The 23,599-nt window shown below is 42.5% G+C and overlaps 1 protein-coding gene across 2 annotated transcripts in view; it reads left to right on the top strand.

Moving 5' to 3' along the window:
- NCAPG2 (non-SMC condensin II complex subunit G2) overlaps window positions 1–23,599 on the top strand; it is a 73,778-nt gene that overhangs the window by 44,405 nt on the left and 5,774 nt on the right. For both annotated transcript variants that reach the window (XM_030933203.1, XM_030933204.1), the window contains 11 exons: window positions 2,704–2,774; window positions 3,753–3,906; window positions 4,025–4,198; window positions 5,001–5,117; window positions 5,198–5,338; window positions 5,767–5,866; window positions 7,967–8,154; window positions 9,517–9,657; window positions 13,904–14,007; window positions 14,846–14,946; window positions 16,073–16,172. In XM_030933203.1, the coding sequence (XP_030789063.1) occupies window positions 2,704–2,774; window positions 3,753–3,906; window positions 4,025–4,198; window positions 5,001–5,117; window positions 5,198–5,338; window positions 5,767–5,866; window positions 7,967–8,154; window positions 9,517–9,657; window positions 13,904–14,007; window positions 14,846–14,946; window positions 16,073–16,172 (1,391 nt within the window). The remainder of the gene's footprint in view (window positions 1–2,703; window positions 2,775–3,752; window positions 3,907–4,024; window positions 4,199–5,000; window positions 5,118–5,197; window positions 5,339–5,766; window positions 5,867–7,966; window positions 8,155–9,516; window positions 9,658–13,903; window positions 14,008–14,845; window positions 14,947–16,072; window positions 16,173–23,599) is intronic.

The raw sequence follows: 23,599 nt of genomic DNA, 5'->3' as shown, positions 1-23,599 counted from the left end.
TTCTATTTGCATGCAGGACCATCTCATTCCTTGACTTTTTATTTCTGAAGGAAGTTTATATTTCAAAACTAAATTTAAAAATAGGCTAACAACATGTAAAAATGCAAATATATTCTTAACTCTGAAGAAAGTGTGGTTTAAATATAGAAAGATCATAGGCCTTATGAACCACATTTCTCTTCCTAAATGTTACTCTTGCCTCTTGTTCTACCAACTTATGTAACTTTGGACCACGTAGCTTTTCTAACCCTTTCAAGGCTCTGAGCTTCATTCTGCCTCTGATGTGAAAGCATGGCCTGTCCATGAAAGCAAATTGTATTCGTTGCCAAATTGTATTAGTCTGTTTTCATGCTGCTGATAAAGACATACCTGAGACTGGGAAATTTATAAAGAAAAAGAGATTGAATGGACTCACAGTTCCGTATGGCTAGGGAGGCCTCACAATCATGACAGAAGGCAAAAGGCATGGCTTACATGGTGGCGTAGAGAAAATAAGAGCCAAGCAGAGAGGGAAACCCCTTACAGAACCATCAGATCTCTTGAGACTCACTACCATAAGAACAGTATGGGAGAAACCACCCCTGTGATTCTGTGATCTACCACCGGGTCCCTCCCATAACACGTGGGAATTATGGGAGCTGCAATTCAGGAGGAGATTTGGGTGCGGACACAGCCAACCATCATTTACCAGTAAATGGTAAAGCTCATTAGCTGTTCGTGGTGGCTCACGTGTCTAATCCCAGCACTTTGCGAGGCCAAAGCAGTAGGATTGCTTTAGGCTGGGAGTCTGAGACTAGCCTGGGCAACATAGTGAAACCTCATCTCTACAAAAATTTAAAAATTAGCTGAGCCTGATGACCTGTGCCTTTTGGTCCCAGCTATGCAGGAGGCTGAGGCAGGATTGCTTGAGCCCAGAGTTTGAGACTACAGTGAACCATGATCATACTACTGCACTCACTCCAGCTCTGGCAACAGAGTGAGACCCTGCCTCTTAAAAAAAAAAAAGAAAGAAAGAAAGAAAGACTTTAAGCTGAAGTAATGACCTGGGGCTGAGAAGCCAGCATTATTTCAGAATATGAACAGAGGCCCATATAGGACACCAGGTGGGTTGGCGGACAGGGCAGTTGTGGCCTTGGGGTATTGGAAACCCTTAGAGGGTCTTGGGATTCAGTTAATGCTTAGTATGTCTATAGGAGGTCTCTCCACCACTAGGGAAAATTGCTTCCTTCTCTAAGTAAAGAGATGATGGGTGAGCCACACAGATGGAATTGGCCATCATTATCAGTATACTTGTAACATTAACGAGATATTTTCTTCCCTTATTGTTAGTTGGGGGTAAGGATGGGGTCACTGTGAATGCAGATTAATTACTAATCAAATTTTGATTTTGGTCTGTTTCTGTTTCATATATATTTTCAGGAAAATTACTATTATTTTTTAGGATTCACCATGTCCTCATTCTCCCAGCCAAGAGTACCTCTTACTGAGTGTTCTTGATGAAGGGTAGATGGACCCCCTTTTACTTATTGTTTCAGTAATAATAATATAGCTGCAGTGTACTAAGCACTGAGGACACTCTAAGTACTGTACTGGGGTTCTGTGTGGTGTAGTTCACTTTGGTTCTTCCAACAGTTCTGTGTTCGTTTTGCAGAGGAAGAAACTGACTCTGAGAGCTTAACTCCTCTCCTCTGTGCTGTGTCGGCTGTTGGGCTACAGAATCTGATTGGGTCTGGATTTGGCTCAGTAGCCTTAAAGCTTACTTTTTTTTTTTTTTTTTTTTTGAGATGGAGTCTTACTCTTGTCGCCCAGGCTGGAGTGCAGTGGCGCAATCTTGGCTCACTGCAACCTCTGCCTCGTGGGTTCAGGCTATTTTCCTACCCCAGCCTTCCGAGTAGCTGGGATTACAGGCGCCTGCCACCATGCCCGGCTAAATTTGAGTTTTCAGTAGAGACGGGGTTTCACCATGTTAGCCAGGCTGGTCTCGAACTCCTAACCTCAGGTGATCCAGCCACCTCAGCCTCCCAAAGTGCTGGGATTACAGGGGTGAGCGACTGTGTCTGGACATTTTTTTTTTTTTTAATAGATATACTCTTGCCCTGTTGCCCAGGCTGGAGTGAATGCTTGCTGTAGCCTATAAAGGCCTCACACAGTCCTCCCACCTCAGTCTCCCAAAGGGGTGGGATTACAGGCATGAGCGACCACGCCCCGCTGCATTTTTCCATTGAACTTGACTGTCTTCCTCAAGATATTCTGATTTTGTTTTATAACATTGTCTCTGAATAGTTTCCTTCTCTTGAGATTAATGTTCAGGGTACCAAGTGCATAGAGTTAATTGTTGTTGTTGTTGTTTCATCAGTGTTGTTTTTTAAAGTAGATTCAATTCGTGACAGCATATGACTTTCTTTATCCTGCTTACTGGCGTATTCCCAGGGTCTAGATTGGCACTGGGTACATAGCAAGTGCTTAATAAATATTTGCAAAATAGTAAAATGTTATATAAAACTTTTGTAACACTTACCAAGTAATTTTCTCTGCCCCTCAAACGTGAGCCTGGTGTAAGTCTTCCCTTTGAACATGGAAAGAACTACCAGGGTTCTTCTTGAGCAGCTTTGATAGTAAGTTATTAGGAGTTTACATAGAGACACTTTCAGAATTTATAGTGTTCACATGTGCTTTGGTTTGTTTTTCTCCTTTTGCTCTTAGGATGATCGCTGCAAGATCCCTTTATTCATGCTAATGTCCTTTGTGCCGGCCTCTGCTGTCCCTCCATTCAGGTATTTGCTCTGTTCTTTGGTGCGGTAGTGAAGTAGCAATCCTATCCATGGCTGTGCTGAGTTATTAATTCATGTCAGCAGACCAAAACATTTAGCTTTCAGCTCATTGTGGCTTCTTCCTTCTGCCCTTCCCTCTCCCTGTGGTAGGGAAAATACCAGGATGTGATTTTCAGTGGGCCCTAAGTTGGTACTGATGAAAGAAGAGACTATATATGGAACTGAAACTGTTACTCCATTTTATGTCTGGGGTTATTCTTAGCACCTGGTGTGGGAGGTTCTGGAACACAAGGCCACCGTTGGTCACATGTGACCCTGAGCACCTGGGCTTTGGCCATCTGAGCTGAGATATGCTGTGAGTACAAAATACACATGGAGTCAGCCTTGGTGCAAAAAGAAGAGTGTGAAATATTGATTACATGTTAAAATGATTTTGGATAGATTGGATTACATAAGATTATGTTATTGAAATTAGTTTCACCTGTTTTTCTTTGTGTTTTAAAACGTGGGTACTAGAACATTTTTAATTACATTTGTGGCTTGCTTTTGTGTCTCACATAATATTTTTTATTAGAGCTCTACAATGTTGGTGATTATCTCAGTAAAAATTATGTTTTATTCACATTTATGGAAGAAAAAGGAGTATTTTGATGCCAAACAAAAATTGTTCTTCAAAAGTAGAAACTCTTGCTCTAGAATGTGACAGATGGCACAGAAACAGAAGGATGAGGGCTTTGTGTGGCTGCTGTGCCCTGCTCCTTCAGCGTCCAGAGCTGGTCTCAGGTCTTGTGGTGGGATGCAGCTGTGCAGCAATTGTGGGAAACTGTATTTATTCCCGCCTTGGAGAGCATGAAAATGCTAATATAATAACAAGGGCTCATGCACCGTCAGATTTTAGCTTCTTGGTTTTCCTCACCTTTTGACAAAGTGGGGGAGTTTCTGTTGAAATACTCGACCTGATTTTCCATCTGACCTTGTCAGCTGTGGTGTGATTTCCACACTGAGAAGCCAGGAGGAGGGCGCTGTGGACAAGAGCTACTGCACTTTGTTGGATTGCCTCTGCTCCTGGGGGCAAGTGGGGCACATTCTGGAGCTTGTGGACAACTGGCTGCCCACAGAGCATGCCCAGGCCAAGGTAGGTTAACATCATGCTTCTTTAAAATTAGGTGAGTGAGGATAACTGTGTATTAGAAGTGATATGCTTTTCTAGGGACATGTGTTTTCATTATCAGTCTCTCTCTCTCTTCTTTCAGAGCAACACAGCTTCTAAACGTAGGGTGCAGATCCATGACACACGCCCAATCAAACCTGAATTGGCTTTGGTCTACATTGAGTATCTGCTGACTCATCCAAAGAATCGCGAGTGCTTGCTCTCTGCTCCTCGGAAGAAACTTAATCATCTTTTGAAAGCCCTTGAAACGTCAAAGGTAACTCTGTGCCCTGAGAGTTGAGTGGTCTTCTATGATAATGGTGGTGGCAAATCAGGATGTGAAGGTTTCATATTTCCAGTGCTATACAAGTGTTCTGGCTGCAACAGAATTGAGAGTGATCATGTCACCTCATTCAGTTGGTACAAGGCATGGAGCCTGGCCGGGGCAAGGTTGGGAGTCAAGTCCCAGTTGACACGTGTTCAGAAATCTCGCATTTCTGTTGCACCTGCTAGGGCGCTAGGACTCAGGAGGATGGCCCGAGTTTCTCAGAACACACCCTCTGCAGGAGATATGTCACACACCCTTTCATGTGGACACTCAGTCCCTGCAGTCCTTGGCAGTTTTTTCTGGGAATGTTTGGAGAACATTTCTTGGGAACCCATCATGTTCCCAGCTGTCCCACGGAGGCCGTCATCTCTTCCTCTCCTCCAGAAGCCAGCCCTCTGAACACCCTGTTACGTTGCCCTCAAGTGTGACTGTACCAGAAGCAAAGCTTCGGCAGAGCAGAGCCAGGCATATGGGGAGGACGGGTCTGGTCATGAGGCAGGGAGGGGACGGGTGGTGCTGTGTGCAGGGCAGGGGCTGTGGACGGTGAGCTGAGCCCGCTCACCTGGCTGTACGTTTTCCCACACCAGCCAGCACCTCACGTCCAGGCGCAGAGTCCTCGGAGACTGGGCTTCCCCAGAGCGGGGGTCTTTCCAGCTCGCCTGAGATCAGATGCTTCCCATTATTCTTGCTGTCTGGGCTGTGGTAATGCCTTGTCAGTCAACATGTGGTCCTTGGGTTTTTTCTGTTCCAGGCAGATTTGGAGTCACTTCTGCAGACACCGGGTGGGAAGCCTCGTGGCTTCGGTGAAGCGGCCGCCCTGCGAGCCTTTGGCCTCCACTGTCGGCTGAGCATCCATCTTCAGCACAAGGTGCGCCTGCTTCTGGCCCTCTGCTAGGATGATACACAGTGCTCTTTTTGTTACTGATTTATCTTCTTGTTTTTGGACAGTTCTGCTCAGAAGGAAAAGTGTATTTGTCCATTTTGGAAGACACTGGCTTTTGGTTAGAAAGCAAAATTTTATCATTTATTCAAGATCAAGAAGAAGAATATCTGAAGCTTCATAGGGTCATTTATCAGCAAATTATCCAGGTTAGAAGTCTGAAGACACAGAAACCTTTCTCTTTACCAAATTTGTTATGTTTCAAGATTTCATTTTCTACTTTAGAGTGGTAATTTTAGACATGAGTGTAATTCTTAAAAACTTACAGTAACATTTATCTAACTTTCTAGAGTTTATCTTTTTGCAAAGCATAAACTTCATACTTTTAGTGTAATTTTACACATTACATGTAACAGGTGTTCAATTATGTTTGTAGAATTACATAAAATATGTCTCTAGATTTATTATGAAAACAGCAAGAATTAATGTATCTTTATGAAAATTCCTTTATAAAACATCTTTGTAAAAATCTGCTTTGTAAGATAACTAGCACATGGATAGGAGAAGCTTTGTGAGGCTGGATTTACTCCCTTTTTTTAAATGGCTTTTGTTGCTAAGTTGTGTCTGTCTCTTACAGACCTACCTGACTGTGTGTAAAGATGTTGTTATGGTAGGCCTTGGTGACCATCAGTTTCAGATGCAACTTTTACAGCGGAGTCTTGGAATCATGCAAACAGGTACGGTCAGGGCTGTTTTAGAGCAATAAATACTCAGAACCAGTCCTTCCCTCCCTCCCTCCTTTACTGTGTAACTCAGAACTCTCACTTTTAAGTGACTGATTATAATGCAACCTAGTGTATACCAAAAAAGGGATTTTTTGGGTGATGCAGCCAGGAAATTCAAAGGTGTTTCTGGGTCAGATATGACTGCATCCAGAGTTTGTGACAGGGTCCTTGGGATTCTGCTTCTCCTTGTGGTCAGCTTCGTTGCCAGGCTGACTTTCCCTGTGGATTGGGCTAGTGGCTATTTCCTGGCATCTGTGTGGGAAACCATCACCTTTTGGCTCTGCTCTGGCCATGTGCTCCTGTGGGTGGGGGCGTGAGTCAGGAATTGTTGGGTGGTACCCCACCAGGACCCCTGGAAGTTGCTGTTACCCCAGGGAAAGGATTAGCACAGGGTAACCCATGGCAATAGTGAGTGAGAGGACAGCCCTCAAGTCACATCAGATGATGATGGGAAAGGGTGTGGGGCGAACCCAGGGGGAATGCACCTGGGGCCATTCCATATCTCCTTGGCCTTCTGATCACAGTCTGGTAAAGAAGAGTACTGCTGAGCTGGGACCCTGGTCCCTAGACCCTGACTCCTAGCCCCTAGCTCTTAGCCCCTACTCCTTAACTCCTGACGGCCAGCCTCCCACCCCACCGCTTCTGTGGTGTAGCTGACTGCTGCGTAAACCTGTTTCTGGATGGTTTTTAAGTGAGTATCCCAATATCCCAGTGTTGCATTTGATTCTCACTGAGATCTGTAAAAGCCTCAACATTTGATGTTGACATTTCTTTAAGCCTAGTTATTTTGCTAGAAGAGATTGAAAATGATAACATTTAGTAAATTCAACATTAAGTTTTGAGAATTAGATTAAGTTGGTAGTCCAATTTCTAGTGGATCCATCTGGAGTCTCTTTCCCATAGCCTTAAATATCTTCATGGCAGATTCCAGAGGGGTCTGTGTGTGTGTGGACACCCCCAGTGTATCTCTCTTTATGATATTGCAACTGAAAGTAGATGCTAGGAGAACACTGGAGCCAGGGTACTGGGCAGTGTCTTAGTTAATCTCTAATTATAAGCAAAATCATCCATCATTTGTTTAACAGATCCAAAGTTTAAGAGTAAATATTAAATAGACCAATATTATTTACTTTAGCTGTTTTGTTTAATTTTTTTTTTTTTTTTTTTTTTTGAGACCAAGTCTTGCTCTGTCGCCCAGGCTAGAGTGGAGTGCACTGGCGCGACCTCGGCTCACTGCAACCTCCACCTCTAGGTTCAAGCAATTCTCATGCCTCAGCCTCCCGAGTAGCTGGGATTTCAGGCGCTCACCACCACGCCCGGCTAATTTTTGTATTTTTAGTAGAGGCGAGGTTTCACCATCTTGGCCAGGCTGGTCTCAAACTCCCGACCTCAAGTGATCCGCCCACCTTGGCCTTTCAAAGTGCTGAGATTATGGGCGTGAGCCACCATACCCAGCCTGTGTAATTCTTTATAATTCACTTCTATTGTGAAAACAGCCTTTTATACTTAAGTTTAATGATTGAAACAGTCAAAATTATTTATTTTTTAAACTTATCATTTAGGAATTACTTTCCTATGAGGACCAAATCTACTTTTATTATTTATAAAATTTACTTTGTGGAGGAGCTAATTATACCTAGAATTCTAGATCTCCAGTGTAGCCATTGTATAGGTATATCTATTCTCTAAAAATAGAACAGAACCAACAACTGTTCTCTAATTCCGGTGTTGAAGGAGCCACACTGCTGAACTTCTGTGTGTTCACATGTGCAATGAACACAATTTTTAGTTTAGTGACTAAGTCTAATACACTATTACTGTTATTGAAGGTATCAGTTTTATAAATTGGACAAATGTCATACTTACTTATTCATTTTGATTAGAATTCAGGTTAACCTGATCAACCTAGCTTTTGGTATTGGCTCAACAAATACCAAAGTGTAATAATCTCTTTTTTGTTATCATCATATACATGTGTTAAGTGAGAAATGTGTCATGATTTCAACAAACTTGTGTGATTAGAAAACTGATATATTCCAATTTTCTTTCTAGTGAAGGGATTTTTTTATGTTTCATTACTTCTTGACATTCTGAAAGAGATAACTGGAAGTTCCTTGATTCAGAAAACAGATTCAGATGAAGAAGTTGCAATGCTGTTGGACACAGTCCAGAAAGTATTTCAGAAAATGTTGGAATGTATTGCACGGAGCTTCAAGAAGCAACCGGAAGAAGGCCTTCGGGTACTCAGGCCTCCCCAGGACGGGTTCGCTAGATGGACTTTTCAGGGCTGGGTACACCCACACAGAGGCATGAGCCCTGGCTGTGCTGTTCATGCTCGGGTGACGTGCAGTGGTGTGTGGGAGGTCCCTGGTGGCAAGGTGCTCTGAGAGAGATGGAGTCGGTGTGGGAGTCCCCCATGGGGAGGAGCACTGAGAAAGTGGGAGCCTGGTGTGGGAGTCCCCCGTGGTGGATACACTGAGACAGAGATGGTGACCCCTGTGCATGGGCTGGAGGCAGGAAGGGCGGGAGCTCCAGCTGTTAGATCCTACTCAGTGGTCTTAGAACAGGATCCCATGAGTTCAGGTTGACCAGACGGCAGGACAGGAAGCAGAGGACTGATTGCTCTAGGTTCTGAGTGCGTAATTGTTATATCACAGAGTTTTCCAAATAAAATATACCTTTCTTTGGAAAGATGCTAATTTTGATACTTGTAGAGTGACAGACATCTTGCCAGGTGAAATGCTAATTTCTATCATGAGTTACCTCCCCGTCCTATGTTAACCTTCTCCAGGTTGGAAATGAGAGTCACAGACCTTGAAGGGGCCTGTGGCTTCCCTTTGCTGGTTGAAAGCTGATGTGAAGTGAGATTATTGTATAAGCACTTCATATAAAAAACCTGTATGCCAGATTTGCTTCATCCTAAAAATAATGTCATGTCAGTTTCAGTTCTCATACCACATGATGTTGTTATCAGGGAGAGCCATTACTTTTTCTAAGTAGCAACTTAAAAATATCAATGAACTATTATTTTTTAATGAAGACTTTTAAAAATGCTTAAATGGGAGGCTATTTATGAAATATTGAAGACTCAGTGTCCTTTGCTGATAGAGGTCATTGAAGGTTGTTGGCCATACTTCTTCTAGTCTGGTTCAATTTGAGTTAATTTCAAACGTTCCTGTTTTTGATGAATTCGTTTCAAGTGTCTGTGATCTTTTATGTAATGTAATTTGTGCCAAAACCTTTAGTTTTCCCATCAAACCTGTGTAGCTTTAGTCTGCATATGTTGCCTCATAGCTGATGCCTTATTTTAATGTCATTGATGTTTTGCCTCTCTCCCTCCTTATTCCTGAGGGTTGTGCTGGGCTTTAGGGAAAGTTCCTAGTGGGCTTTGGTCCCGTCTATCATCTTCTGGCCGTGGTGCGTGGGAGGTTTGAGTCAGCCTGGGAATGGAATGTCGTGGGCATTGGTAGCAGGCAAACGACATCAGTGACTCCTCGAGTCTTGGGGGAGGATAGTAAGAATACTGATTTTAAAGTGTCGTTTTGTTTTTTTCAAAACCATGGTTTTTAGTCATTAAAAGTGATGTATGTGTTTTCTTGTAGCTGCTTTATTCTGTTCAGAGGCCTCTTCATGAGTTCATTACTGCTGTTCAGTCTTGGCACACGGACACCCCTGTGCACCGGGGTGTACTTTCTACTCTGATCGCTGGACCTGTGGTTGAGATAAGTCACCAGCTACGGAAGGTGAAGTGCTTTAATCCTGAAACTGCTGTGCCTCTTATTGATGACACAAGATGGTGTTTCTACTAGCAGCACATTCTCTACGTTTCTCAAAGTATTTTTTAAGAATTTTCAAACTTGAGTGAGTGGTGTACTTTCCTAGCAGCTACACCTCAGAGTTTGATAGCTAGTTAGTATTTTAGACTCGTGTGACTATTGTGAAACATGTACCAAGGATGTTATCACTCTTGATTAAAACAGAAATGTAGTCCTTACATTTAAACATGCTTTTATGCTACATTCAGGAGATTTAAATGAGTTGATAAGTTTCTTAAGATTATTCTCCCTCCTAAAAGGACAGAAGTAGTTGTAATCAGTGGTGAGCAGAATACAAGACTACTCTAGGACTGCTTTTGTGGAATAGTTCGCGTATCTTTGCATGTTATATTATTAGCCTCCCCCACCTGTTTTTCATTTCTAAGCTAGGATAGTCAACCTTCTAATGTCAGTTTAGGCTGGGCGCAGTGGCTCATGGCTGTAATCCCAGCACTTTGGAGGCCGAGGCAGGTGGATCATGAGGTCAGGAGTTTGAAACCAGCCTGGCCAACATGGTGAAACCCTGTCTCTACTAAAGTTAAAATTAGCCGGGCATGGTGGCACGCACCTGTAACCCCAGCTGCTCGGGAGGCTGAGGTGGGAGAATTGCTTGAACCCGGGAGGTGGAGGTTGCAGTGAGCTGAGATCATGCCATTGGACTCCAGCCTGGGCAACAGGGCAGGACTCTGTCTCAAAAAAAAAAAAAAAAAAAAAATGTAGCTAATATCAGTTTAAACAGACAATTTATTCATTATTACTGACTATCTTATTTTCCTACAGTAGCTGTAGATGAATTGAAGATCATTATTAATACAGAAGTTATTAGCCTATTTGGTTAAAGAGTGATATAATCAGGATGATAATTCAAGGCAAAACAAAAAGTGGTGTTTTCCCACGTGGAATATTCAGGGTGTTCTTTTCACCTCTCAAGAAAAGTAAAAAATCATGTTTTCGTATAGAGAAAAGACCTTCTCTGTATGAAAAGATAAAATCTGACAGGGAAGGTCATTGAATTATATGCATTTTTAATACTTACATCATAAATTTTGTGATATAAAATCATGACAAATAAAAAGATGTTAACTGGCCGGGCGAGCTGAGATCATGCCATTGGACTCCAGCCTGGGCAACAGTGCAGGACTCCGCCTCAAAAAAAAAAAAAAAAAAAAGATGTTAACTAAATTCTAAAACATCAAATAGAATTTAAGGCCTTCCTTAAAGCTTGAAGGGAGATCATTTTGGTTTGGAAAGTAATTACTAGAATACACAATAGAATAAAAACTAGGATTTGTTTATTCCAGTGAGCTGTGTAGCTAAAAATGATTTAAAAAATATGTTTGGCGTATGGGTCACACCTGGCTCACCATCTGTTTTTTATCAATAAAGTCTTTTTTTTTGGAGACAGAGTCTGGCTCTGTCGCCCAGGCTGGAGTGCTGTGGTCGGATCTCAGCTCACTGCAAGCTCCGCCTCCCGGGTTTACGCCATTCTCCTGCCTCAGCCTCCCGAGTAGCTGGGACTACAGGCGCCGCCACCTCGCCCGGCTAGTTTTTTGTATTTTTTAGTAGAGACGGGGTTTCACCGTGTTAGCCAGGATGGTCTCGATCTCCTGACCTCGTGATCCGCCCGTCTCGGCCTCCCAAAGTGCTGGGATGACAGGCTTGAGCCACCGCGCCCGGCATCAATAAAGCCTTATTGGAACATAGCTGTGTCCATTTGCCGAGCTTTTTCTTTTTGATGAATTGACTCCTATTATTGTGAAATATCTCTGGCTCTGACTCCTCATGTAGTCTACTTTGATATTTTCATAGCCAAACCAGCTTTCTTGTGCTTGTGTTTGCATAGCATATCTATGCAAATCTAGTCCAACAATCTCTGATTTCTATTTGGTGTGCTTATAGTCCCTTCTATTTTTTTTTTTTTTTTTTAGTCCATTTGACTTTAATGAATTTATTGATAGATTTGGGTTTAAGTTAATGTTAATTGTTTCTTTTCTTTTTTTTTTTTTGAGACGGAGTCTCGCTCTGTCGCCCGGGCTAGAGTGCAGTGGCTGGATCTCAGCTCACTGCAAGCTCCGCCTCCCGGGTTCACGCCATTCTCCTGCCTCAGCCTCCCGAGTAGCTGGGACTCCAGGCGCCCGCCACCTCGCCCGGCTAGTTTTTGTATTTTGAGTAGAGACGGGGTTTCACCGTGTTAGCCAGGATGGTCTCGATCTCCTGACCTCGTGATCCGCCCGCCTTGGCCTCCCAAAGTGCTGGGATTACAGGCTTGAGCCACCGCGCCCGGCCTAATTGTTTCTTTTCTATCAGTCTGTCTTTTCTATTAGTCTTTCTGGTTTTTTTTCTTTCCTATCACTTTTTTGATGAATCAAGTGTTTTTACTACACCATTTTATCTCTGTTGACTTTATATTATCTTTTGTGTAATTTTTTTTTTAGTGGTTTCTCTAGAGATCTCAGCATGCATGTTTAACTTGTCTCAGTACCTTCAGAAATTATGCTTGTCCATTGCATGGTAGGAATCTCCAGTTGTGTTCTCCCATCCCTTATGCTGTTGTTATTTTTGTTTTAATCTGTCAATAGTCTTTTATCTCACTGTTTAAGAAATGCATTTACAGCAATCACTTTAAGATGTAAAATATTTTCATGAGAAACAGTGCTATTTGATATATAGTGATGATTGACTTAAATTTTCAAATTTGTATTATAATACTAGCAGAGGAAGTGTGGGAAGACTTATTGGAAGTGCTGTCTAGGCCAGGCACGGTAGCTCACACCATAATCCCAACACTTTGGGAGGCCTAGGCAGCAAGATCGCTTGAGGCCAGGAGTTCGAGGCCACCCTAGGCAACATGGTGAGACCCTGCCTCTATTAAAAAATGTTTAAAAATTAGCTGGGCATGGTGGTACATGCCTGTAGTTTTGGCTGCTCAGGAGACTGAAGCAGAAGTTCAGGGCTGCAGAGAGCTATGATTTGTGATTGCGCCACTGCGCTGCAGCCTGGGCAACAGAGTGAGACTATGTCTCTTAAAAAAAAAAAAGCAGTGTTGTCTAGTCATCCCTAAATGAAATCTCCTAAGATAGCCAAGAATTGAGCCAAATACAGTGGTGGAGAGATACAGGGGTGGGATAGGCATATTCATGCCTCAGCTATTACAGGTGGAAAACAAAGGCATTAAGTTTCCACCTGGAGCAGGAATTCTGGACTTTCTGAGGAGCTTGTGGAATTCATTCCTCCATGGTGAAAGGCTCATTGAAGCTCAAAAGGCTGATAATTAAGAGCACAGGTCCAGGCAGGTGGCCTTGTGGCTCTAAACTTACAGTACTTCACTGTGGGGTTCTGCCCTGCAGGGGACACTACCATGTATAGGAACATTTTTGTTTGGCACAGCTGGGTGAGGGGGTGGGCAACGTGCCCCTGGCATTGAGTGGGTGGAGGCCAGGGATACTGCTCAGCCTCCAACAGCACCTAGCACAGGCCCCCGATCCCCCAAAGAACGAGCTGGTCAGGTCGGTAGTGCTGAGACTGAGAAACACCAGTTTAGACAGGAGTAAAATGTGAAATTTATTTAGCATAAAAGCACATTATTTACAGTAGATGATAACGAGATAAAGACTTTTTGACAAAAGGCCCATTGAGTAGCATGTCTGTTTTTCTTTATTTTTGTCTCACTGAATAAGCACCTTCGCTTTTTTTTTTTTTTTTTTTTTTTTGTCATATTGAGACAGGATCTCTGTCATACAGGCTGGACTGCCATGATACATGGCTCACTACAGCCTCAAATTCCTGGGCTGAAGTGATCCTCCCACCTCAGTCTCCCAAGTAGCTGGGACTACAGGTATGCACCACCATGCCTGGCTAATTTTAAAATTTTATTATAGAGGCAGGGTCTTGTCATGTTGACTAGCCTGATCTTGAACTCCTGGCCTCAAGCAATCCTCTTGCCTCACCCTTCCAGCGCACTGGGATTACAGGTGTGAACCACTACGCCCAGCACACTTATGTTTATAATAATAGATTATTCATAATTATTGTAGACATTTCAACAGGTAATAAAAATAATTCTTTTGAATTTCTGGAAAGTTTTTCTTAGGTGTTGAAGAACACCCAAAGCAGGGTAATTTACAAGTGAGGAGCCTAGTCTCTGTTTACAACTTGTGATCTGGAACTTTTTTAGGTTTCTGACATAGAAGAGCTAACTCCTCCAGAGCATCTTTCTGATCTTCCACCATTTTCAAGGTGTTTAATAGGAATAATAATAAAGTCTTCGAATGTGGTCAGGTAATCACTTTCTCTTTACTGTCCTGAAACTCTCATCGTGGCTGTAAGCTCTCAGCAGCTTTTGTTCTATTCCTTTTACTCTCAAGTTTTTCAAAGCTACACTCTTTTCTATGAGAAAAATGTTTCATATAATTTTCTCTCCATTTTATCAGTAATTAGAAATATTTACATTAAACTTACACAGAGAAAAATTCTAACTTTCTGTAAAGAATATCCGTCTAAATAGTCTCTGGTTAGTTATGCTTCTCATAACTGAAATTCAGTTAAGGGAGAACATAGAATGTTAATGTTTCATAAAATACTTCTTACCAAGTGTGCTTTCAAAACACTTGACAAGGTTAAATACCGGTGCCATTTTCGTTGAACATGCAGCTGCTACTCATTTTCTAGTCCATATGTCACTTGATCAGAATTGCAGAGTTTGCTGTGGTGCATGCAGGGCTGACAGGTTACAGAGGGAATTGCTTTACAGATGTCTGGTACCTGTCGAATTTTAATAACAGATACATTCAGTGAAAAATTTTAAAAGCACCATCTTTAGCAGCTATGAGTCATCTTTCAACAACATACTAAATCTTTTCTGTGTGCATTGAGGGTATACAGAGTAACCTTTTTCACTCAGCACAGCATCCCTGTGCCCAGCAGCATCCTCTAGTTTTAATGTCTCACTGTACAATCTGGCACGCTGTCCATGAAAAGCATGGGGCAAGTTCAGTCAGCTTCCCATGTCTCCTGCAAACTGGGGTTTGTGGCTGTGGTTGAACCTTGGTGGTACTTATTTTGCTATAATAGGTTCTATACGATCCAGTAATTTTGACGTTTGTTGATTGTTTTGCAGGTCATTTTTGGATGAATTAAAGGCGTGTGTGGCTTCTGACGATATTGAAGGCATTGTGTGCCTCACGGCTGCTGTGCATATTATCCTGGTTATTAATGCAGGTTGGTTACCTTCCCCCCCGTCATCTGGAAGGTGGCTGGTGTACCTCACAGGTGCTGTCATGGGATGCTGGGGATCAGCCCCTGCACTCGGCTACTCCTGGCCAGCTCAAGTGTCCCCCAGCCTTTCCACTCCCTGCCTTCTCATGTGCTGGACACAGTGCTGTCCACTTGGGCTTCCTCTCCTTAGCCCACCCTGCATCTGTTTTTGTGTCAGCTTGCTCACTCTTCAGTGGTAGAGGTCCTATTCGTTTTCACCTTTTGCCACTGGACCCATTTAAGTATTCCTCTCTGTGCCTCAGCATTGAATTTCTATTGATTTGATGTGTTACCTGTATCTTAAAATCTGAATTTATTTTGGTTGATGATGGATATTTTGGTGTTAATATTTGATCTATCTACTATTTCTCATAAGCCTTAGTCTTGCCTATTCTGAATATCCCTAGCAGTTCAAAGAGTACTGGAAAAATAATTGGAGATATGTATAAGATGCTTAGCTCAGTATAAATGTAGTAACATCCCTGCAGGCTGACTGCCTTTACCTTTCTCTGTTATTTGCTCAGTTTTACTAATGTTGAAATCATTTTCAAAGATGATACATTGTAGATAGGGAGTGCTCCTATTGAAACAAACTCTCCCTGTAAGCCTAAATGGATAGGATATCTGCAGATTGATAAGAATACTCCTTAACTAGTTTGACCCAGGCTGAGCATAAGAAAAGACTTCCCTCAGGGACTCCCCCTGCATTGAGATCACCACCAGGAGGACATTGAGGACAGATGTTGGATGCTCCCAGGTGCCTTGCCCTTAGTACATCCTTAACTACCTGCGATAGTTAAATGGGAAGGACTCTGAAACAGGATTGGTTTGCTGGCATGGACATAACCTTTCCTCTAATGGCTTCATGGGGTGAGGTCCATTTGAACTCTTCTTCCCAGTAAATGTTTGTTTGATCTTTACAACATCGTATAGAAGGGAGAATTACTATTCCGCAGGTCAGTATGTAGGTTACTTCAAAGGGAAGATAGGGAGGCCCAGCTTAGGGAAGTTGGACCACGTGTGTAGCGGAATGTTTGTCTTTGTGTAGTGATGTTAAAATCTTTTCTGTCTTTTAATATAATTTTCCCAGGTAAACATAAAAGTTCAAAAGTGAGGGAGGTTGCAGCCACTGTTCACAGAAAACTAAAGACATTCATGGAAATTACTTTGGAAGAGGATAGCATTGAAAGGTAAAGCAGAGATATTCACCAGATGTGATCATCTAAAACTGCTCATTATTCTTTGGGTCTGCATGAGGTTGTGTTTTCCTTTCTGCTGCTTACACCAGGTGGTTAGGAGACTAGGGACTGTAAAGAGAAAAACGTTTCTGTTGGCAAAGACCTTTAGGGTATGTTTAATTTACTTGCTAATTCTGTCTTCAAAAACAAAACGAAATTGTCATTTGCAAAATTCTGCTGTAGAAAAGTGAGGGCATACAAATGTATTTTATATGGTTTTAAAATCAGACATTATTTTTGGTGGTTGCTGCATTATTGAAACCATGGGCATTTCCCAAGGATAGATACCTCGCGGACAAATACCTACATGGTGGTGGGCGGTCCCTCCAGAGCCTCTGAATGTGTGTAATTTCCCCCTTGCTGGACAGCCCATTGCTGTGCAGAGCCTGCAGGCTACCAGTGTATTCCTAGGGCTGCTTTCCAGCTAGGTGTTTCTGCTATTGTGTGCTGTTTGGTATGCTCTACATTTTACTGTAGACTCTGTTTTGGATTGTGTTTGACTTTTATATCAACCACAAATAATTTTTTCTCGCTATTTTATGAGCTAAATAGGTGAAGCGTTGTAAAGCTCTGCACTAGGAAATTCACCTTTGCCTGGGAAACAAACCACTCTCCATAGTTGCTTCCTCTGGAGAAAGGTTTTCCAAATCAGAAACTGCTAATTTGTGAATAAACTTCCAAAGTGTGGCTTTTTATAGACTGTCGGCTTGTACTATAGACACAATACACTTAATGCTCACTTTACTAGAAAATTTGGTTTGTAGGCTGGGCGCGGTAACTCACGCCTGTAATCCAGGAGTTCGAGACCAACCTGGCCAACATGGTAAAACCCCATCTCTACTGAAAATACAAAAATTAGGCTGGACACAGGGACTCATTCCTATAATCCCAGCACTTTAGGAGGCCAAGGCGGGTGGATCTCACGAGGCTAGGAGTTTGAGACCAACCTGGTCAACATGGTAAAACCTCTACTGAAAACAAAAACATTAGGCCTATAATCCCAGCACTTTGGGAGGCCAAGGTGGGTGGATCACCTGAGGTCGGGAGTTCAAGACCAGCCTGGCCAACATGGTGAAACCTGTCTCTACTAAAAATACAAAAATTAGCTGGTGTGGTGGCGCGCTTCTGTAATCCCAGCTACTCGGGAGGCCCTAGGAATACACTGGTAGCCTGCAGGCTCTGCACAGCAATGGGCTGTCCAGAAGCTTAGTTAGCCTGGCTAGAGGTTTATCGATTTTTATTGATATTTTCAGAGAACTAGCTTTTTGTTTTGTTTATTTTTTTCTGTTGATTTCTTATTTTCAAGTATATTGATTTGTGCTCTAGGTTTTACTGTTTCTGTTTTTCTTACTTAGGATTTAATGTGCTCTTCTTTTTCTATTTTTCTAAGGTGGAAGTTTAGATGACTGACTTTAGATTTTTCTTCTTTTCTAGTATGTACTTTCAATGCTGTAAATTTTCCTCTAAGCCCTGCTTCATCCCACATTTAAATATTTTTTTCTATTTCTCTTTTTGTCGTTTTTCTTCCGTCAGTTTTTGTTTTGTTTTGTTTTTTGTTTTGAGGTAGAGTCTTGCTCTGTCACCCAGGCTGGAGTGTAGTGGCCCAATCACAGCTTTAACCTCCCAGGCTCGAGTGATCCTCCCGTCTCAGCCTCCCAAGTAGCTAGAACTACAGAAGCGTGCCGCCATGCATGGCTAATGAAAAACATTTGTTTGCAGAGGTGGGGTCTATGTTTGCCCAAGCTGTTCGTGAACTCCTGGGCTCAAACAATCCTCCTGTGGCCTAAAGTTCTGAGATTACCAGTGTGAGCCACCATGTTTGGCCTTTCTATCATTCTTGCTTTCATTTTATTCATCCCACAAATTTTTGATAAACTGTGCTGTCATTTTTATTTAGTTCAAAATATTTTTAAATTTCTCTTGTGATTTCCTTTTTGATCTATTTAGTTGCGTTGTTTTAATCTCCAAGTGTTTGGGGATTTTTCCAGCTTTCTGTTACTGATTTCTGTTTTAATTGCATTGTAGCCTGAGAGCAGACATTGTATTATTTCCATTCTTTTAAATGCGTGGAGGTGTGTCTCATGGCTTAGAATGTGTTCTGTCGTGGTGAGTGTTCCACGTGAGCATGAGGAGAATGTGGATTCTACTGTTGTTGGATGAAGTAGTCTTAGATGTCCATTATATCCAGTTGACAATGTTGTTGGGTTGAACTGTGTCCTTCCTAATTTTCTACCTGTTGGATCTGACAGAGGGTGTTATAGTCTGCAGCTATAATAATTGACTTCTCTGTTGCTCTTTGCAGTTCTGTCAGTTTTTGCCTCACATAGCTTGATGCTCTGTTGTTGGATCCACACATTGATGATTGTTACTCTCTTTTCATTATGTAATGCTTTTCTTTATCTCTGATCATTCTTCTTACTGTGAATTCTGCTTTGTCTGAAATTAATACTACTACTCCTGCTTTGTTTTGATTAGAGTAAGCATGGTATATCTTTTTCCATTCATTTCCTTTGTTTTCAAGATATGAAGACTCGCTATGTTGCCCAGGCTGGGCTCTAACTCCTGGACTTCTGGGCTCAATCTGTCCTTCTGCCTCAGTCTCCCAATAGGCTAGGACTGCAGGCACACACCACCAGACCCAGCTAATTTAATTTTAATCTATATGTGTCTTTATTGTTAAAGTGTTTTTTTAATAGACAGTATATAAATGGGTCATGTTTTTTGATCTTCTCTGACAACCTGTCTTAAAATTGGTGCATATATACCATATTCAAAGTGATCAATGATGTAGTTGGATTAATGTCCGCTAGATTTGTTACTGTCCTTCTATTTGTTCCCCTTGTTGTTTGTTCCTGTTTCTGTCTTCCACTCCTTTTTTGTCTTTTGTGGTTTTAACTGAACATTTTATGATGCCATTGTCATTACTAGCATACTTTTTTTTTTTTAACCTTTCTTAGTGGTTGCTTTAGAGTTGGAGTTTTCATTTATAACTAATCCACGTTTGCTTTCAGATGACACTATACCACTTTGCAGGTAGGGTGAGTACCCTATAATAACAAAATAATCCTAATCCTTGCCTCTCGTTCCTTGTATTGTTGCTGTCATTCATTTTGCTTAGGTATAAGCAGACAAGCATATATGATTGAATATATTGTTGCTATTATTATTTCAAACAAACTACATCTTAGGTCATTTAAGAATAAGAAAAATAGGCCGGGCGCGGTGGCTCAAGCCTGTAATCCCAGCACTTTGGGAGGCCGAGGCGGGTGGATCACGAGGTCAGGAGATCGAAACCCTCCTGGCTAACACGGTGAAACCCCGACTCTACTAAAAATACAAAAAACTAGCCGGGCGAGGTGGCGGCGCCTGTAGTCCCAGCTACTCGGAGGCTGAGGCGGGAGAATGGCGGGAACCCGGGAGGCGGAGCTTGCAGTGAGCTGAGATCTGGCCACTGCACTCCAGCCTGGGCGACAGAGCGGGACTCCGTCTCAAAAAAAAAAAAAAAAAAAAAAGAATAAGAAAAATAAAAGTATTTACCTTCACTTACTCCTTCTTTGATGCTTTCCTTTCTTTGTGTTGATCCAAATATCCTGACACCTATATTCTTTTCCTTCCCTCCAGAGAACTTCTTTTAATGCTTCTTTCAAGGCATGTCTACTGGCAACGAATTCCTTTAATTTTGGTTTGTCAGGGAGTCTTTTATTTCTTCTTTATTTCTTTGCAGGGATAATGTTGTGTAGTTTATAATTCTAGTTGGTGAATTTTTTTCTCTCTGTACTTTATTTAATTTATTATTATTTTTTGAGACAGAGTCTTGCTCCGTTGCCTAGGGTGGAACGCAGTGGTGTGATCTCAGCTCACTGCAACCTCCACCTCCTAGGTTCAAACAATTCTTGTGCCTCAGCCTGCCGAGTAGCTGGTATTACAGGCATGTCGCCACCACACCCAGCTAATTTTTGTACTTTTTAGTGGAGACAGTTTGCCCGGGCTGGTCTCGAATTCTTGATCTCAAGTGATCTACTCGCCTCAGCCTCCCAAATTGCTGGGATTACAGGGGTGAGCCCCCGCCCCCGGCCACTCTCTGTACTTTAAACATTTCACTATACTCTCTTCTTGGCTCGTGTGGTATCTGAGAAATAGGATATAATTCTTTTTTGTTCCTCTGTAGATAAGGTGTATTTTTCCCTGTCTGGTTTCTTTCAGTACTTTTTCTTTGATTTTCTGTAGGTTTAATATGATATGCCTAGGGGTGATTTTCTTTCCTTTTTTTTTTTTTTTTTTTTTTTTTTTTTTTTTTTTTTTAGCATTTTTTCTATTCAGTATTCTCTGAGCTTCCTGGATAGATTCTCAGTTATTATTGTCTCAAATATTTCTTCTCTTCCTTTCTTCCTTCTGAAATTCTTATTATACATGTTAACACCTTTTACAGTTGTCTCACAGTTCTTGGATATTTCGTTCTATCAAAACAGCCTCATTTTAAAATTTTGTTTGCTAATATTTTATTTGAGAATATTTGCATTAGGTTTCAGATAAGATTCTGTGGCTGTTGGTTGTTCTGTAGTTTTGGTTTTGGTTTTGGTTTTTAGGAGGACCTCTACCAGTTTCGCTTTCAGTGTTAGTTGCTCTTAGCATTAGAAGGTAACTTTTCCCTTTTCAGTGTTGTGGAGCCGTTTAAATCACGTCCGATGCTGTGGAACATGTCCCCAGAATTCTGGGATGACTTTTCCCTATTTCTTTTATGTTATTAGTCAGGTCTGATTTTCTATTATTGCCTGAATAAATTTTGGTAATTTACAATTTCTTGCATTGATCTAGATTTTTAAATTTATTAACAAAATGGCTTGTGATTTTTCATTCATTGTTTATTAATTTTAATGGAATAGAATTTACTCATTGAGATATACATATGGAAAAGAATGTAAATAATACGTGTACCACTGAATTAATTGTCATAAAATGCAGTCACAGGCCAGGTGCGGTGGCTTATGTCTATAATCCCAGCACTTTGAGAGGCCAAGGCGGGTGAATTGCTTGAGTCTAGGAGTTCGCAACCAGCCTGGGCAATGTGGCGAAACCTTGTCTCTACAAAAAATACAGAAATTAGCTGGGCATGGTGGCATGCGCCTGTGGTCCCAGCTACTCAGGAGACTGAGGTGGGAGGATCACTTGAGCCCAGGAGGTTGAGGCTGCAGTGAACTGAGATTACGTCACTGCATTCCAGCCTGGGTGACAGAGTGGGATCCTGTCTTAAAAAAAAAAAAATGCAGTCACTACCTAAATCAAAGAATACACCTCCTGAACATGGCCCCTCTCTCCCTGTTTGAAGGTATCAACCCACCCCAACACCTCAGTCTAATTTTGGGTATTGTCCAGATGAAAACCAAAGTGTGTGTGGTTTTATGCTTGATAATGATGTTTATGTTTACTGTGGCTTTTAACACCATTTCTTTTTTGTCTTTTTTTATTGTACGTTTGAGACTGGCTCTGTGGCTCACACACAGCATTTGTGAGTGCTTGTGCATAGGAGTGTGTGTTTTAGAGAGGTGGAGTGCCACCTGATCAATTTACATTTGTTAATTGTGTTACCCCAACTTTTCTATGTATTTACTGATTTTTTGTTAGTTATTCTACAGAGACTTGGGTTAAATTTCTCATTATGCTTGTGGATTTGTCCAAGTATCCTATTTAGGACTGCTTTTGCATTATATATTTTATGGTCCTGTTATTAGGTGCATATAAGTTTAGAACTGCTATATGTTCTTGATTAATTGACCTTTTTATTTTAATAAAGGGTCTGTCTTTAGTCCACTTTGTCAGGTACTGAGATAACAATGTTGGCTGGGCATGGTGGCTCGCGTCTGTAATTCCAACACTGGGAGGCTAAGGTGGGCAGATGGCTTGAGCTCAGGGGTTCAAGACCAGTTTGAGCAACACAGCAAGACCTCATCTCTACAAAAATTACAAATATTTGACAGGTGTGGTGGCATGTGCCTATAGTCCCAGCTACATGGGCAGCTGAGGTGGGAGGATCGCTTGAGGCAGAGGTTGCAGTGAGTTGAGATTGCGCCACTGCACTCCAGTCTTGGCAACAGAGCAAGACTTGTCTCAAAAACAAACAAAAAACAATGTTTTTCTGTGTGTTTGTCAGGTTCTAGGAGGAGACCAAAACCATGCAGTGATTCGGATAGGGAAAGCTCAGTGTCAGGGATCTTTTTGTTTGTTTTTGAGACAGAGTCTCCCTCCGTTATCCAGGCTGTAGTGCAGTGGAGCGATCTTGGCTCACTGCAACCTTTGCCTCCCAGCTTCAAGTAATTCTTGTGCATCAGCCTCCTGAGTAGCTGGGATTACAGGCATGCGCCACCATGCCCGGCTAATTTTTGTATTTTTAGTAGAGACGGAGTTTCACCATGTTGGCCAGGCTGGTCTTGAACTCCTGACCTCAAGTGATCCACCCGCCTTGGCCTCCCAAAGTGCTGGGATTATAGGGTGAGCCACCGTGCCCGGCTGAGTGTCAGGGATTTTTATAGGGATGTTGGCACGATGGGTTATTGGCTAGTGAGAGTTAAAGAGAAGTCTAGAGAATACTGGAGTAGCAGATGAAGAGAACACCTCCAACCCCAGGTGAGCGCCCTGAAGGAAGGAGCCCCTGCCCCCCGAGGGAGACCTGGCTTCCTACATGGAAGAAATGGCTAGCAGCCTTCTGTGGGACCTGAGGACATCCACTCATGTGGGTGGGTGGTGGGCTGGGGGGTGTGGAGCCGTCCCAGGGGAGGTGCTGGGGGAGCTACTGGAGCCAGAGCTGGAAAGCCTACTCTTGAGGACTGTGGGCTCCTGTGTGTGGCTCGGATCAGGTGGGGGCTTGTGGGCATAGTTGTCTGGCGTGCTACTTGTGCTGTCAGAGTCCTCTGGAGAAAGGGGGGCCTTACAGAAACCTGGAGAAAGTCCCCTCCTTCCCCAGTGGTTTTCCAGCACCCCATGGTGATGGGATGTTGAACTGGGCAGTAAAACAGGTGGGTAGGTTTGGGCTTCTAGTGACTGAGTGAATGAAATGCATTCAATTATGTACTTTATTCTAAAAATGATTGCGTGTCCACTATGCTAGTTTTAATCAGGTTAGACTTTGCAACTATATACTTTAAGAAGAAACCCTCCCAGCACTTTGGGAGGCTGAGGCGGGTGGATCACGAAGTCAGGAGATCGAGACCATCCTGGCTAACACAGTGAAACCCCGTCTCTACTAAAAATACAAAAAAGTAGCCGGGCGTGGTGGCGGGCGCCTGTAGTCCCAGCTACTCGGGAGGCTGAGGCAGGAGAATGGCAGGAGAATGGCATGAACCCTGGAGTGAACCCTGGAGGCGCAGCTTGCAGTGAGCCAAGAT

Source organism: Rhinopithecus roxellana, chromosome 6 (genome assembly GCF_007565055.1).
Source record: "Rhinopithecus roxellana isolate Shanxi Qingling chromosome 6, ASM756505v1, whole genome shotgun sequence".
Lineage (NCBI taxonomy): Eukaryota > Metazoa > Chordata > Mammalia > Primates > Cercopithecidae > Rhinopithecus > Rhinopithecus roxellana.
This window is presented reverse-complemented; position numbering and strand designations above follow the sequence as displayed.